At 43.9% G+C, this 17,245-nt stretch overlaps 1 protein-coding gene across 6 annotated transcripts in view; it reads left to right on the top strand.

The window, feature by feature from the left end:
• The window catches only part of ankib1a (ankyrin repeat and IBR domain containing 1a), a 90,857-nt gene that overhangs the window by 69,799 nt on the left and 3,813 nt on the right, over positions 1 to 17,245 (top strand). For 5 of the 6 annotated variants that reach the window (XM_048554217.2, XM_048554210.2, XM_048554198.2 and 2 more), the window contains 4 exons: positions 4,109 to 4,287; positions 7,432 to 7,483; positions 13,029 to 13,137; positions 16,571 to 16,698. In XM_048554217.2, coding sequence (XP_048410174.1) covers positions 4,109 to 4,287; positions 7,432 to 7,483; positions 13,029 to 13,137; positions 16,571 to 16,698 — 468 coding nt within the window. Of the gene's footprint in view, positions 1 to 4,108; positions 4,288 to 7,431; positions 7,484 to 7,891; positions 7,923 to 13,028; positions 13,138 to 16,570; positions 16,699 to 17,245 lie in introns of all 6 variants that reach the window. The other variant, XM_048554235.2, reaches the window with a different exon arrangement.

The following is a 17,245-nucleotide window of genomic DNA, read 5'->3' as shown; positions in this document are numbered from 1 at the left end:
CGGTCTGACTAGACCCTTATATGGACACAGCAGTATATCTTTCCTCTTGTATTCTAACTCTCTTGAAATGAATGCTAATATTTTATTTGCCTTCCTAAGTGACAACTGAACCTGCATGTTAACTCTGAGAAAATCCTGAACTAGGTCTCCCAAGTCCCTTTGTGCTTTAGATTTCCAAAGCCTTTCCCACTTCGAAAATAGTCTATGCCTGTATTCTTACTACATAAGTGCACACTTTTCCACATTATATTCCATCTGCCAGTTCTTTGCCCACTTTCCTAGTCTGTCTAAGTCCTTCTGCAGTGTCCCCATTTCCTCAACACTACCTGTTTCTTGACCTATTTTTGTGTCAATTCCAAACTTAGCATCAATGCCTTCAGTTCCTTTGTCCAGATTGTTAATGTATAATGTGAATAATTGCAGTCCCAACACTGGTCCCCACTGAACTCCGCTCATCACTGGCTGCTATCCTGAAAAATTTATCCCTGCTGTCTGCCTTATGCTAATCAACCAATCCTCTATCCATGCCAGTACTTTGCTCCTAGCACAGTGGACTCTTGGCTTATTTAGCAGCCTCCTGTGCAGCACCTCATCAAAGTCTTTGATTATGTCCACTAGCTCTCCTTTATCTACTTGTTTGTTATCTTCTCAAAGAATTCTAACAGATTTGTCAGTTGTGACCTCCTCTTGATGAAGCTAGGCTGACTTAGCCCTATTTTACCAAGCACTCCATAATCTCATCCTTAATAATGGACCGTTAAAATCTTAACAGTGACCAAGGTTAGGCTACCCAGCCTATTGTTTCCTTTCTTCTGCCTGCTTGCCTCCCTCCCTTCTTAAAAAGGGGTGTTACATTAGCTGTTTTCCAGTGCCCTAGAATCCTCCCTGACTTCAGTGATTCCTGAAAGATCACCTCCAAATACAATCCAAGTTGGCGCCAGCAGAGTAGCAGTGTTTGGCCCAGAATCTGAGCCTGGGACTCATCTGTTTTATTTTTCCTCTCTTTTCCTTTTCTTTCTCTTTCTTTCTTTTTCCTTTTTCTTTTGTTGACATCAGTCCCCTTCCTGGAATGTCAGCAGTGGCAGGAGTGGCCCCCTTTGAGTGTCAGCAGTAACAGGTTCCTTTGCTGAAATGGCGGTCCCCGAAGTGGGCAGTGGCAATCATATAAACCAGAACAAGGGACCATTTACTTTGGTGTGCTGGGCCCAGCATCATGTTTGAGCCTAGTTTGGGACCTGGCAGCTTCAGCGGATTCATGGCAGCAACAATATCAGTAGAGGCAAGATAGTGCCAAAGAATGGCTGTTATGGTTCCAGCAGTGCTAGTGCGGCTCCAGGCTACGGCTGGGCTTGAGTTCATGATGGTGGAGGTGGTGGCATTCTAGCTGGGGTGGTGTGTGGGGTCTCTAGGGGCTTTATTTTTCTGGCTGCGAGGATTTATGGAGGTTCTGAAGTGATCTGTATGTTTCCTTTTCTTTTGCCTAATTCTTTTGTGTTTTCTATTTTTAATCTTGACTTTTGCTTAGTAAAATGGTGACTTTGTACACTTTTCACTGAATTCCTGTGCCGGAGTACACATGACAACAAAACCTAAATCCAAATCACCAATGTCTATACAATCTCGTCAGCTATCTCCTTTAGAACTCTGGGGTGTAGTACATCTGGACCAAGTGATTTATCCACTTTCAGACCTTCCACCTTCCAAGGCACCATTTCCTCAGTGATAGCCACTACACTCACCTCTGCCCCAGGTATGCTGCTGGTATCTTCCACTGTGAAAACTGATACAAAGTACCTATTCAGTTCCTTGCCATATCTTTATTCTTCATTGTAACTTCTCCAGATTCATTTTCCAGTGGTACAATATCCACGCTCGCCTCGCTTGCCTTTTATATATCTAAAAATAACTCTTCTTTTATATTTCTAGCTAGTTTACTCATCTTTCTTCTCCGTACCCTCCCCTTCTTATTTTTTTAACGTTATCCTCTGCTGGTTTTTAAATGCTTCCTAATCCTGTGGCTTCACACTAATCTTGCACACTTTTTGCTTTGAGTTTATGCTGTCTCTGACAGCCCTTGTCAGCCATGGTTGCCTCATCTTCGCCTTGGTGTGTTTCTGCTTCGTCAGGATGAATTTCTGCTGTGACTCCTGAATTACCACCAGACACTCCTGCCATTGCTGCTCTGCCATCTTCACATCTAGACACCCTTTCCGTTCAACTCTAGTCAGCTCCTCCTTCATGTCTTTGCAGTAACCTTTACTTAATTGTAATACCATTACATCTGCTTAGGCCTTCTCCCTCTCAAACTACAGTTTGAATTCTATCATATTATGTTTGCTGCCCCCAGAAGTCCCTCTACCTTTAACTCCCCAAATAAGTCTGCCTCATTACACATCCAGAATTGCCTGCTCCTTTTCTTGAGATCTGCTACCAACCTAATTTTCCCACCCACTTGCATACTGAATGTCCTCCATGATTATTGTAATAGTACATCTCTTAATACTTTTTCTATTTCCTCGTTTATTTTCTTCTCCACATCCTGTCAACTGCTAGGAGGCCTGCTCGTAACTTCCATAACCTTTTCAACAGACTACTGAATTTTAAAGTTTTAAAGTGGAGAAAGCAAAGAAATATTTACCAGTTCTATTCCCATGCTGCCCCAAATTCCTCATACCATGTGCTCACTCGGGCCTTGTCTCACTTTTTTTTGTGATCTCTGTTGACCATGCAAAGCCTTCTAATAGGCAAGGAATTTTCTGCTGGGCCTTTTGCTCATCGTTTTAGTGAGTAGATTAAGGGCGTATTTGGTGAGGGCAGAGGACAGTTGAGAGTCAATCACACTGCTGTGGGTCTGAAATCCCATATAGGTCGGACCAGATGAGGATGGCAGACTTCTTTCCCTGAAGTACATAGGGAGCGAGATGGGCTTTCCTGACCAACAACAATGGTTTCATGGTTATGAGTAGATTCTTAATTACAGAAATTTTCTGTTGAATTCAGATTCCACCATCTGTCATGGTGGGATTCAGACACTGGACTGCAGAATGTTATTGGAGTTAGTGGAATAATAGTTGAGTAATCATACCACCAAGCTATTGCCAGGCAAAATCAGCCTCTGATGCTGCCTGGCCTGCTGTGTTCCTCCAGCTCCACAGTTGGTTATCTCTGACTCCAGCATCCACAGTCCTTACTATCACCTGCTAGTGGACCGACTTGATGTCTCTAGCAATCTAAATTTCTTTCAGATTTCCGGTATACGCAGCATTTTGCTTTCGTTTGTTTGGTGTTCCAGCACACGCACACGCACAGCTTGCCAGGATATCTTGCTTATGAATACATGAACAAGGAACAAGTATAGGCCACTTGGCCCTTTAGCCCTGTTCGGCCATTCAGTATGATGATGCTGTTCTGATTTTAACTTCAACTCTGTCATATAACTCTTCTAAACTCCAGAGGATACAAACCTAGCCTGTCTAGCCATTCCTCATAAGCTAATCTGCTCATTCCAGGTATTAGTCTAGTAAACTTTGTCTGAACTGTTACCAATGCCTAACTGAAATAACTCCATCAAAGCCAGTATCCTGTCACTAAGTCACCCTTTATTTATTTGTGCATAGTACATGAAACAGACCCAGCGAGCTCGGAGTTGGCCCCTAGAGTGATAGAACTGCTCATACTCCTGTTTATATCTGTCAGTCAGGACTCCCAGAATGGACCAGATTAGCAGCTCCAACCAGGGAACTTATATACTGAGGTCCACCTGACTGACGTCATTCCAGTCAATACCTTAATGACTTTCTGTTTGTATGTGTAAAATGCCAGGCCATTGCAATCTTTGTTTGCACAAAATAGTGATTGAAATAGCATCTGATATTGTGTGATGGACTCATTAGGATTCTTACAAATATCACCATTTCATTCATAAAGACACTTCATTCATGTCCCATTTACGGTCAGTACACTTTTGAATCCTTGCTACCTAAACAGAAATTCTAAGATCCAGAAGCAAATAGGGCTGTTTTTCATCCACTAAACGAGCCTATGCCAAGAAGTTGCATTTGAGTGCTGATGCAATGTAATATAATTTACATCTGCTCTATTCAAACAGACGGACCTAGAGATGGTGACTGAGGACTTGGCTCAGAAAGTAAACCGCCCTTACCTCCGCACTCCTCGCCATAAAATTATCCGAGCAGCATGTCTCGTTCAGCAAAAAAGACAAGAGTTTCTGGCCTCAGTGGCTCGTGGTGTTGCTCCTGCAGACTCCCCAGAAGTGCAGAGACGCAGGTACTTGCCCAGTAATACGTTACTTTAATAGTCATTTCCATTGCTTTACGGAAGAAATTGATATACCAAACTAAAATACTATGAAGAATTCATTTTAAAGCAAAGCCTTTTAATGGCATATTTCGCTGTGTGACAACATTTACAGTAATTTAGAATATTTCTATGGATGTGTTTTACTGTTCTTGCCAATGAAAATGGTGCAGATCAGACTCATTAGTGTTTTAGTGCCTTCCTTCCTTGCATGAAAGGATTTGGCTCAGAAAGTAAACTGCCCAAGTCCTCTAATTAGACTTTGTTAATCATAAACTCTGAAGTTCTGCATTTGGATAGGTACAAAGATCCATCTTAGCCCAATCCCAGTTTAACTTGTCCTGTTTTCCTGTCCATTAAAACTTTATAAGTAGTATTCACATGTGTCTGGAAAACCATCCATTTCTTGAATAAATACAAGTGTGTGCATTGTTAATACTTAAATTAACTCACATTGTGTTTACAACCTATGAAACATAAAGTGGGAATCTACGGTGTCAGAGATAGTAGGAACTGTCGATGCTGGAGAATCTGAGATAACATGATGTAAAGCTGGATGAACACAGCAGGCCAAGCCGCACCAGAGGAGGAGGAACGTTTGACGCTTTGGGTCGAGACCCTTCTCCAGAAATGAGGGAGGGGAAGGGGATTCTGAAATAAATAGGGAGACGGGGAGGCGGATAGAAGACGGATAAAGGAGAAGATAGGGTGAGAGGAGATAGACAGGTTAAAGAGACGGGGTTAGAGCCAGGAAAGCGCCTCTGTCTCCATCTCTGGCATCCACCAGGAAACCGATATCCATTTTAAACCGACCGACTCCCACAACTACCTAGAATATTCCTCCTCTCACCCACCTTCCTGGAAAAAGGCCATCCCCTATTCCCAATTCCTTCGCCTCCGTCGCATCTGCTTCCAAACATCCCAGATGTCCTCTTTTTTTCAGGAACCGCAACTTCCCCTCCAAAGTGATCAAAAATGCCCTCAACCATGTCTCCCGCATTTCCCGCAACTCATCCATCACACCCACTATCCGCAATAATAACTAAAACAGAATCCCCTTCGTCCTCACATACCACCCCACCAACCTCCAAATCCAATGCGTCATCCTCCGACATTTCTGCCATCTGCAATCTGACCCCACTATCAAAGACATCTTTCCCTCCCTACCCTTATGTGCTTTCCGGAGGGACCATTCTCACCGTGACTCCCTTGTCCACTCCGCACTCCCCTCCAGCCCCACCATCCCCAGCACATTTCCCTGCAACCGAAGCAAGTGCTACACCTGCCCCATGCCTTGCCCCTCACCCCTATCCCAGGCCCTAAGAAGACTTTTCACCTCAAACAGATGTTCACCCTCACGTCACTAATGTGATGTACTGTATCTGCTGTTCCCGTTGTGGCCTCCTCTATGTCGGGGAAACCAGGCGGAGGCTTGGGGACTGCTTCGTGGAATTCCTACGCTCAGTTTGCAACAAACAACTACATCTCCCAGTCGCGAACCATTTCAATTCATCCCCGCTGCCACCCCCCCCCCCCCCCCCAACCCCCACCCCCCACTCCTCAGACGACACGTCCATCCTGGGCCTCCTGCATTGCCACAATGACACCACCCGAAGATTGCAGGAACAGTATCTCATATTTCACTGGGAACCCTGCAGCCCAAGGGTATCAATATGGACTTCACAAGCTTCAAAATCTCCCCTCCCCTGACCACATCGCAAAACCAGCCCAGCTAGTCCCCACCTCCCTAACCATTCCTCCCACCTCAAGCCGCACCCCCATCTCCTACCCACTAACCTCATCCTGCCTCCTTGACCTGTCCGTCCTCCCTCGACCGACCTATCCCCTCTCTAACTCCACACCTACATTCACCTTCACCGGCTCTAACCCTGCCTCTTTGACCCGTCTGCGTCCTTGTCACTCTGTCTTCTCCTTTATCCATCTTCTATCCACCTCCCCTTTTTCTCCCTACTTATTTCAGAATCCCTTCCCCTCCTCCATTTCTGAAGATGGGTCTCGACCCGAAACATCAGCTTTCCTGCTCCTCTGATGCTGCTTGGCCTGCTGTGTTCATCCAGCTTCACACCGTGTAATCTTTGGTGTCGGTTTGAATGGGTTGAAAACACCATAGATTTTTCTTTTGCTGAGGAACATGTGAAGCTGAAATCTCATTTAAACATCTGGGACCTAGAGCAAAAGTGCATTCTTCTTTTGCAGAAATTGTAAAAGGGCACAAATGTGTAGAAGATAACAAAGTGTGGAGCTGGATGAACACAGCAGGCCAAGCAGCATTTTAGGAGCACAAAAGCTGACGTTTCGGGCCTAGACCCTTCATCAGAGAGGGGGATGGGGAGAGGATTCTGAAATAGATAGGGAGAGAGGGGGAGGCGGACCGAAGATGAATAGAGGAGAAGATCTTCTCTCCACCTATCATCTCCTGTATCCATCTTTGGTCCGCCTCCCCCCCCCTCCCTATTTATTTCAGAACCCTCTCCCCATCCCTCCCTCTGATGAAGGGTCTAGGCCTGAAACGTCAACCTTGGTGCTCCTAAGATGCTGCTTGGCATGCTGTGTTTATCAAGCTTCACACTTTGTTATCTTGGATTCTCCAGCATCTGCAGTTCCCATTATCTCTGATCACAAATATGTAGAATACTGGTATATTAATCATATATGGTGCATTCCTGAGAACCACTGTTATGTAGCGATAAATATGGGTACAGTTTTTGTCTGTATATATCTCATAATTGGAGGTTCCATGTTTTTGGCTCTCAGTAGATTATTTTTAACAGAAGTAGAAAATTGTTAAATTCTTCACATAAATTTCAGTCACCCCACTTAATTTAAACTATTTAATAATGTATAGATATTCAGTTAAACATAGCACAGTGCTGTTAACTACATGTGTAGTGTTAGCCCTGAATTGTACTCTGAAAGCTACATTAACTTATAAACAGCTGTAGAACAACTGAATGTTTGAATTTTTACTTCAAAACAAGTCAGTAAATTACAGATGTTGATCATTAATTCAAAAACTTATTATTGGCTGCCCATGTAACTCAATTTAGATTAAGTAAGTGCCATATTGACAGAATTTTGAATTGTTTGTTACAGTTTTGCTGGTGGAACCTGGGATTGGGAATATTTAGGTTTTGCATCACCAGAGGTAGGTATCCACTGCTTGTGGTTATATCATATAGCCCTTTCAGTGCACAGTTTATAGGAGGACCTTTATTTAAAGGAGCTATCCTGAATAGGAGCTGGTAGTGAATGGTACCACCAATTCTGGGGCCAATGATCATTAATTTTAAAATGTAGGATTTTGTTTTACCTTGTATTAACTAAAATTATTACTTTTCTCTGTGCCAGGCTTTTCCACTTCAGTGCACTATTTTTGCAGCCTGACACCATTTCTATAAATTGATCTTGGTTTAGACACAGACACAGTAGGTTCGCTACTACTTTCTGTCTGTCTATCCCGGGAAGACCACATATGCCAGATGTCAGCCTTTTGTGGGTGTGATACGTTAAAAATAATTTTTTACTTATTTTCTTTATGCAAAACGGCCTGCAGGTATGGAGGACAAGACGTAGAAGGCCTGCAGGTAAGGGTTTCATGATTTATATTTAAAAGCCTTTTCAGGCTGCAGTTACTACACAGGACAGCTCCTTTAAGTGACTTCTCTTCTAATATAGATTCCAGTTATGTGCATCTTTTTGATATAATGTAGCTTCACGAGAATGTGTTGTCTGGCAAATTTGTGCCAAACTTTAATAAAGAATCTGCCACATTCACATTGAATGCAGGTAGATACTTGTTACTTAAATGTACATGTAAAGTAGTTACCTGTTTTGCATTCAAGATGTGTGTGACTAAATATACTGTAATACATGATTTGATTTTGAGTTCATTTATTGTTCTCCCATGTATGGAGATACAATGAAAAGTATTGTTTTGCATGCTATCAGACAAATCATACCTTACATAACTACATCAGGGCAACAGAACAGAATGCAGAATATAGTATTACAATCAGAAGGTGCAGAGAACAATCAGCTCTCATATGAGAGGTCCATTCATAAGACTGATAACAGTGGAGAAGAAGCTGGTTTTAAAGCTGTTGGGGATAATGGGAACTGCAGATGCTGGAGAATTCCAAGATAATAAAATGTGAGGCTGGATGAACACAGCAGGCCAAGCAGCATCTCAGGAGCACAAAAGCTGACGTTTCGGGTCTAGACCCTTCATCAGAGAGGGGGATGGGGAGAGGGAACTGGAATAAATAGGGAGAGAGGGGGAGGCGGACCGAAGATGGAGAGTAAAGAAGATAGGTGGAGAGAGTGTAGGTGGGGAGGTAGGGAGGGGATAGGTCAGTCCAGGGAAGACGGACAGGTCAAGGAGGTGGGATGAGGTTAGTAGGTAGCTGGGGGTGCGGCTTGGGGTGGGAGGAAGGGATGGGTGAGAGGAAGAACCGGTTAGGGAGGCAGAGACAGGTTGGACTGGTTTTGGGATGCAGTGGGTGGGGGGGAAGAGCTGGGCTGGTTGTGTGGTGCAGTGGGGGGAGGGGACGAACTGGGCTGGTTTAGGGATGCAGTAGGGGAAGGGGAGATTTTGAAACTGGTGAAGTCCACATTGATACCATATGGCTGCAGGGTTCCCAGGCGGAATATGAGTTGCTGTTCCTGCAACCTTCGGGTGGCATCATTGTGGCAGTGCAGGAGGCCCACGATGGACATGTCATCTAGAGAATGGGAGGGGGAGTGGAAATGGTTTGCGACTGGGAGGTGCAGTTGTTTGTTGCGAACTGAGCGGAGGTGTTCTGCAAAGCGGTCCCCAAGCCTCCGCTTGGTTTCCCCAATGTAGAGGAAGCCGCACCGGGTACAGTGGATGCAGTATACCACATTGGCAGATGTGCAGGTGAACCTCTGCTTAATGTGGAATGTCATCTTGGGGCCTGGGATAGGGGTGAGGGAGGAGGTGTGGGGACAAGTGTAGCATTTCCTGCGGTTGCAGGGGAAGGTGCCGGGTGTGGTGGGGTTGGAGGGCAGTGTGGAGCGAACAAGGGAGTCACGGAGAGAGTGGTCTCTCCGGAAAGCAGACATGGGAGGGGATGGAAAAATGTCTTGGGTGGTGGGGTCGGATTGTAAATGGCGGAAATGTCGGAGGATAATGCGTTGTATCCGGAGGTTGTTAGGGTGGTGTGTGAGAACGAGGGGGATCCTCTTGGGGCAGTTGTGGCGGGGGCGGGGTGTGAGGGATGTGTTGCGGGAAATACGGGAGACACGGTCAAGGGCGTTCTCGATCACTGTGGGGGGAAAGTTGCGGTCCTTAAAGAACTTGGACATCTGGGATGTGCGGGAGTGGAATGTCTTATCATGGGAGCAGATGCGGCGGAGGCGGAGGAAATGGGAATAGGGGATGGAATTTTTGCAGGAGGGTGGGTGGGAGGAGGTGTATTCTACGTAGCTGTGGGAGTCGGTGGGCTTGAAATGGACATCAGTTACAAGCTGGTTACTGCCTAGCTGAACTCGTCCTCACACTCAACAACTTCTCTTTTGACTCCTCCCACTTCCTACAGACTAAGGGGGTGGCCATGGGCACCCGCATGGGCCCCAGCTATGCCTGCCTCTTTGTAGGTTACGTGGAACAGTCCCTCTTCCGCACCTACACGGGCCCCAAACCCCACCTCTTCCTCCGGTACATTGATGACTGTATCGGCGCCGCCTCTTGCTCCCCAGAGGAGCTCAAACAGTTCATCCACTTCACCAACACCTTCCACCCCAACCTTCAGTTCACCTGGGCGATCTCCAGCACATGCCTCACCTTCCTGGACCTCTCAGTCTCCATCTCAGGCAACCAGCTTGTAACTGATGTCCATTTCAAGCCCACCGACTCCCACAGCTACCTAGAATACACCTCCTCCCACCCACCCTCCTGCAAAAATTCCATCCCCTATTCCGAATTCCTCCGCCTCCGCCGCATCTGCTCCCACGATAAGACATTCCACTCCCGCACATCCCAGATGTCCAAGTTCTTTAAGGACCGCAACTTTCCCCCCACAGTGATCGAGAACGTCCTTGACCGCGTCTCCCGTATTTCCCGCAACACATCCCTCACACCCCGCCCCCGCCACAACTGCCCCAAGAGGAACCCCCTCGTTCTCACACACCACCCTACCAACCTCCGGATACAACGCATTATCCTCCGACACTTCCGCCATTTACAATCCGACCCCACCACCCAAGACATTTTTCCATCCCCTCCCCTGTCTGCTTTCCGGAGAGACCACTCTCTCCGTGACTCCCTTGTTCGCTCCACACTGCCCTCCAACCCCACCACACCTGGCACCTTCCCCTGCAACCGCAGGAAATGCTACACTTGCCCCCACACCACCTCCCTCACCCCCATCCCAGGCCCCAAGATGACATTCCACATTAAGCAGAGGTTCACCTGCACATCTGCCAATGTGGTATACTGCATCCACTGTACCCGGTGCGGCTTCCTCTACATTGGGGAAACCAAGCGGAGGCTTGGGGACCGCTTTGCAGAACACCTCCGCTCAGTTCGCAACAAACAACTGCACCTCCCAGTTGCAAACCATTTCCACTCCCCCTCCCATTCTCTAGATGACATGTCCATCGTGGGCCTCCTGCACTGCCACAATGATGCCACCCGAAGGTTGCAGGAACAGCAACTCATATTCCGCCTGGGAACCCTGCAGCCATATGGTATCAATGTGGACTTCACCAGTTTCAAAATCTCCCCTTCCCCTACTGCATCCCTAAACCAGCCCAGTTCGTCCCCTCCCCCCACTGCACCACACAACCAGCCCAGCTCTTCCCCCCCACCCACTGCATCCCAAAACCAGTCCAACCTGTCTCTGCCTCCCTAACCGGTTCTTCCTCTCACCCATCCCTTCCTCCCACCCCAAGCTGCACCCCCAGCTACCTACTAACCTCATCCCACCTCCTTGACCTGTCTGTCTTCCCTGGACTGACTTATCCCCTCCCTACCTCCCCACCTATACTCTCTCCACCTATCTTCTTTACTCTCCATCTTCGGTCCACCTCCCCCTCTCTCCCTATTTATTCCAGTTCCCTCTCCCCATCCCCCTCTCTGATGAAGGGTCTAGGCCTGAAACGTCAGCTTTAAAGCTGTTGGTATGTGTTTTCAAATTTATGTATCTTCTACCCTATTGAAGAGGGTGGAAGAAAGTATAACTGGGCTGGGGGTGGTCTATGATGTTGGCCACACCTGATGCAGCAGGAAGCGTAGATGGAGTCAGTGGAAGGAAGGCTGGTTTTCATGATGGACTGGGCTGCAGTCACGATTCTCTGTAATTTCTTGTGGTCTTGGGAAGAGCAGTTACCATATCAAGCTGTGATCCATACGGATAGGATGCTTCCTATGGTGCATCTATAAAAATTGGTAAGTCTTTGTGGACACACTGAATTTCCTTAGCCATCTAAAGAAGTAGAGGCATTTGTGTGTTTACTTGATTGTCATGTTGATCTTGATGGACCAGGGATATATCAGTGCTGATATTTACACAGAGGAACATGAAGCTCTCCATCACCTCTGCCTCAGTACCATTGATACATACAGGGGAGTGTCCTCTACTCCACTTTCTGAAGTCAGTGACCGGCACTTTTTGTTTTGCTGATATTGAAAGAGAGGTTGTAGTCTTTACACAACGCGAGTAAACTATCTCTTTCCTGTACTCTGTCTCGTTGTTTGACATCCGATCCACTGAGGTGGTGTCATCAGCAAATTTGTAGGTGGAGTTAGAGCTGAATTTGGCCACACAGTTGTGACTGTATTAGGAGTATAGCTTTGTGGGCTGCTGGTTTTGACTATTATTGTGGAGGAGATGTCACCTATCCTTACTGATTGCAGTCTGCATACTGGGTGAATTGGTGTCATTTAAACAACACAAATTTGATTGGACAAGGTATACTGCATGAGGAACAAAGCCATACAAACCCAAAGGTCAAAGATGCACTTGTTGGTCTGTACTAAATCAGCTGATTAAAGGAGCAGAGTTAGTTTGTTACAATTAGCCTTTGGTGTCTTCAGATAAAGAAAAAGATGAAGTTTCCTGTCCCTCTCCTCAATTGGTTCTCAGTGGCACCTAGAAAATAGGTATCTGGTACTAAGATGCGAACAAGTTGGCCTCAGCTGTGCTGTATTGCCTTGTACTCAATTAACTGTGAAACTGCATTCCAGCAAATTGCAACTAGTGCATTTATATCAATCATTTAAGTATATTATTAACTACATCAGGACCAGATGTGGTTTTCCATTTAAATAGGTTTAAAGATGAAGAATAACAAGCCATGACTTTGGTTTTTATTTCAGTATGACTTATTCTGATTCTGTGTTTATACTTAAATAGTAATACATAGAACAGTTTTCAAAACTATCGAGTACACAACTTTAGCATAGAAGTTTCTGTACATACAGTACAAACATCAAAGGCTGAAGAACTGAGGGGTGCAAAAGCAAGGTACTTCTGTGTCAGCATTGGCAGTTGGGTACAATTGCAATATGAAAAGATCAAAGGATATTGTTGTACCTTAATGGCAGAAGTTGACAAGATGTAAGATTTTTGTGGGCTGGTGTTGGCTACATTTTTACTGTTTTATAGCTATATGTTCAAGTACTGTGCAATCTGTTCCTGAAGATGCAACCACTTATTTGCTGAATTTAGGAATATGCTGAATTCCAGTACAGACGACGACATAGACAACGGCGGCGAGATATGCATAGCCTTCGCAGTAATACTCCAGATCCCGAAGAGCCCAGTGATAGCACCATAGGTAACAGTGAAAACTCATTATTCACATTATTCTTATTTTTCAAAACTTTGAATTTTTTTTTAAATGTTAAAAATGTTAAGCTGCTATTAAGTTTCATTTATTCTGTACTCTAAGTTATTTGGTGAACTTGACTTTTTATTTCACTGATAGAAACTAAGTTCGGACTAGGACCAGAGTGATGAAATTACAAACTTTTCACTCCGTTGGCAGTAAAACTCCAAATAAAACTCAGCATGGATAGTCTTCAGCCTAGCCTTGCTGATTCCACAACACCAAACTGCATTTCATTCAGAAAACAGTATTACTTGGAAAATAAGGGGTACAGAAATTAAGCACTACTATAATCTAATTATTCTTATGAATTTGGGTCTTGAACATTTTTTGGACAATGTGCAAGAAATTTATAGCATTTGTATTCATGATCTATTTAAAATAGAAATGCTAGCTTAATTAGGTACACTATTTTTAAGCTCAAATTAGTATGCGTTGGTTTTTAGTCTTAAGATTTCCTGCAGATGTGCAAACAGTGAAAATTTTCCTCCAGTCGTATATTTCTGAAGTCTTCAAGTCACAAATCATAGGGATTCTATTATTCCATGATTCACACATCACGGCTTTGGATCACATGCTGACATTGTAATATTAAAGCCACTCAAATATCAGGAGTTACTTTATAACAATGTTGTTTTGAAATGATAAAACAAAAGCCTAAAATGTGTAATTGTTTTTAATTAAAACGATGCATTCCTGCCTCTCCCTTTTGTCTCTTCAAACTTTTAAACAATAACACATCCCAATGCCAATGCTGAGGTATTTATGTTATTTACCACAGAATTAGATAAAAGTATTTTTACAGTACCCAAGAACCTGAAGGCAGTATCTTAGACAACACTAAGGTTTTAGTGTAGATCTGAAGCTGAAGTTGTGGGTGTTGAGGTTGGTTGGCCCGCCGAGCTGGTTTGTTTTGCAGACGTTGCATTACCATGCTTGGTAACATCCTCAGTGCAGCCTCTGATGAAGCTTCGGTTTTCCTGCCTGGTTTTTAAACTCTGGTCTGTTGCGATGGATTGCCTCACTTCTGGGTTTCCTTCATAGCGGAATGTCATCATTAAACGCACCAAATTAGAACAGACGCACAGATTTATAAACAACACCCTCACCAGAATGAGATTCACCAGAGAGGAGGAGAAGAACAAACAGCTCCCATTCCTGGACATCATGGTAGAGTGCAAGACAAGTAGGGAACGGCAAACGAAAGTACACCGTAAAGCCACACACACAGACCAGGTACTGAACTTCAATAGTAATCATCCCAGCACACACACACAAAGCTGTGTGTGAACACTGTTTAAAAGGGCAGCAACACAGAACTATGCCAAGAGAAAGAAGAATACCTCTTCCAAGTGTTCAAGGATAATGGATATCCAAAAAACTAGGTCAGAAGATGCCTACAAGAACAGCATCAAAAAGCTTCTACACGCCCTGACACACTCATCACACTACGCTACATCAGGAACACGTCAGAACTCACCACAAGGCTCCTACAACCGCTGGGCATCAGAGTGGCATACAAGCCCACGCCAACCCTACGACAACTGCTCACCTGAAATAAAGACCTACTCCCCACCATGGACAGGACTAATGTAATCTACGAAATCCACTGCAGAGACTGCGAGAAACACTACATCGGACAAACAGGAATGAAATTGACAACAAGAATACATGAACCCCAGCTGGCTACAAAAAGACGCGACCAATACTCACTCATCTCAATCCACATGGACAAGAAGAACCCGGCTTCAACTGGGACAGCGCCAAGATCCTGAAACAGGCTAGGCAGAGATGAGCACGAGAATTCCTGGAAGCATGGCACTCCACAAAGCATGCTATTAATAAACCCATTGGATTCGATCCCATATACATTCCACTATGAAGGAAACTTGGAAGTGAGGCAATCCATCTCAACGGACCCCAGAGTTTAAAAACCAAGTGGGAGAATGCACCGACGCTTCATCGGAGGCTGTACTGAGGATGTTACCAAGCAAGGTAACGAAAAGTCTGCAAAACAACAAACCAGCTCAGCAAGCCAACCAACCTCAACAACATCGACAAGTCCTTAAACAATTGAGTACAATAGTATTAGCCAGCAGCTGTGCGGATTATGAAAGAATTTTTTTTAGAGTGCTGCATCTATACTACTTCATTGTGTCTGTGACAGCATACACAATGTATGTGTATTCATCCAGAGATTCACCCACAATAAGTTCCAAATCTCTGGCGTTGGGTAGATTCTAGCTGAAAACTGATGTTTCACTTGTGAAAGCTTGTTTATAGTACTTTTAATCAATTTGTCTGTACATGCTTTTGACACACCTGTGGAGCAAATGGGACTAGAACCTGGGGTCTCCTGGTCCAGAGGTAGGAACACTAGCATTGCACCACAAGAGCCTGTGAAAATTTGTTACATGGCAGCAGTAGTTACCTGCTCAGTCAACTAGAGCCTGGTATTTTATTTCTTGGAGATAGCTTAGGAAAGGAAGGGATGCATTAACTCATTATTCATACAAACGAAAAATTGACTCGTGTGCACTTGGAGTCTTTGTGCAGTCACTTCCTCCGAAATTGAGTGTGGTCAATGAATGAAGTTGAAAAAAAATCTGGAAATGCTTGTTGGTGCAGCGAACGTAAGGTATTTTTTAGTTACAATGCTTTTCTACATACTTTTATTCTGCTGTCAATGCTTAATCTGCATGATTTGAAAGTCCTTTTTACCAGCAGTTTTAATTCATGTGAACAGTGGTTAATGAGTAGTGGTGTCATCATTATGTCATTGGAGTATTAATCCAGGGACACAGGTCTATTTTCTGAGGACATAGGTTCGAATCCCACCATAGCAGGTGCTGGTCAACTTGATTACGTGATTGTAATTAGACTCAATAAATTAGACTGTTTGAATTCAATAATGTTAACCATATAACCACTGTTGATTGTCGTAAAAGGCCTGAAAATAAAGAAATCTGCTATCCTTAGCTGGTCTTTTTACTGTCTTCCAAGATTCTGCAGTTGAAGGATGAGAAATGCTGGCCTACAATGCCCACATCCCATGAATTTATCATAAAGCCAAAGAAATTAGGATATTCAATTCAGATTACAGCATGTGGTCAAAACATAGATGAAGAATAAAAAGTGAACATAGTTTAGTACATTTTTAGCCTTATTTATTTTGAGCTAGTTATCTTTTCAATGGCAATATATCTGACTCTATTATGCTTTAGTCAATTTGTTCAAGTTGCAGGAAATATCTACTTAAATATAGAAGTTATTGATGAGCTATTTCCACAGAGAACAAAGATGATCATTCGTACCAATCCAAACATGCGTTCACTTTAGAACTACTATTTTAGTTGTATTTTGTTTTGTTGTTTCATTCTAGATACCCATGAAGGTAACAGCAGACGACATGCTTCCATGGTGAGTTCAGCATCCATGAGTATTTTGCACAGCTCTTCGCTTCATGAGTATACACCTGTCAGTCACTCTGAGAATCAAGACTCTCTACAGGTATTTCTCTTAGTGCGATCCACTATCTTGCAACTGTTTTTGCTTTGCTGCATGTTTAGGTTGGAAAAGTCATAAATTTTGCACAGTTGCATTTATTTTGATTAATGTTCTACAATTTATCAGATATTTAGTGATTCACAACTAAACAACTAAATTGCCTATATTTGAGAATCCATGGAAAGAATTCTTCACAATCTAGTTTTTGGTTATGTAACTGACATCACACTCTGCCATAAGTCACTTGTACTTACGTCGGTAATATCAAACCTTGAACTTGCTAATCACTGAAACAGAAACTGAAGTTGAGGGCTGGTAATTAATGTGATAAATCCCTATTAAGTATCCCACAAAAAACCTGTCAGAGGGATTGTAATGAGCATTTTTGTGTAACTATTATCTGTAGATTGTAGATTTTTAAAAAAATTAAGCCATTTCAGTTTTGAAGTTGAATAGGTACAGAATCAGAATACTTGAAGAAAATTGTTTGGATGTATTTCATTTCTTTGGGTTTTTTTTTTATTGACTGCTCCATGACTTTGGTTTTCTT

The sequence above is a fragment of the Stegostoma tigrinum genome, chromosome 2, assembly GCF_030684315.1.
Source record: "Stegostoma tigrinum isolate sSteTig4 chromosome 2, sSteTig4.hap1, whole genome shotgun sequence".
In the NCBI taxonomy this organism is placed as follows: Eukaryota; Metazoa; Chordata; class Chondrichthyes; order Orectolobiformes; family Stegostomatidae; genus Stegostoma; species Stegostoma tigrinum.
This window is presented reverse-complemented; position numbering and strand designations above follow the sequence as displayed.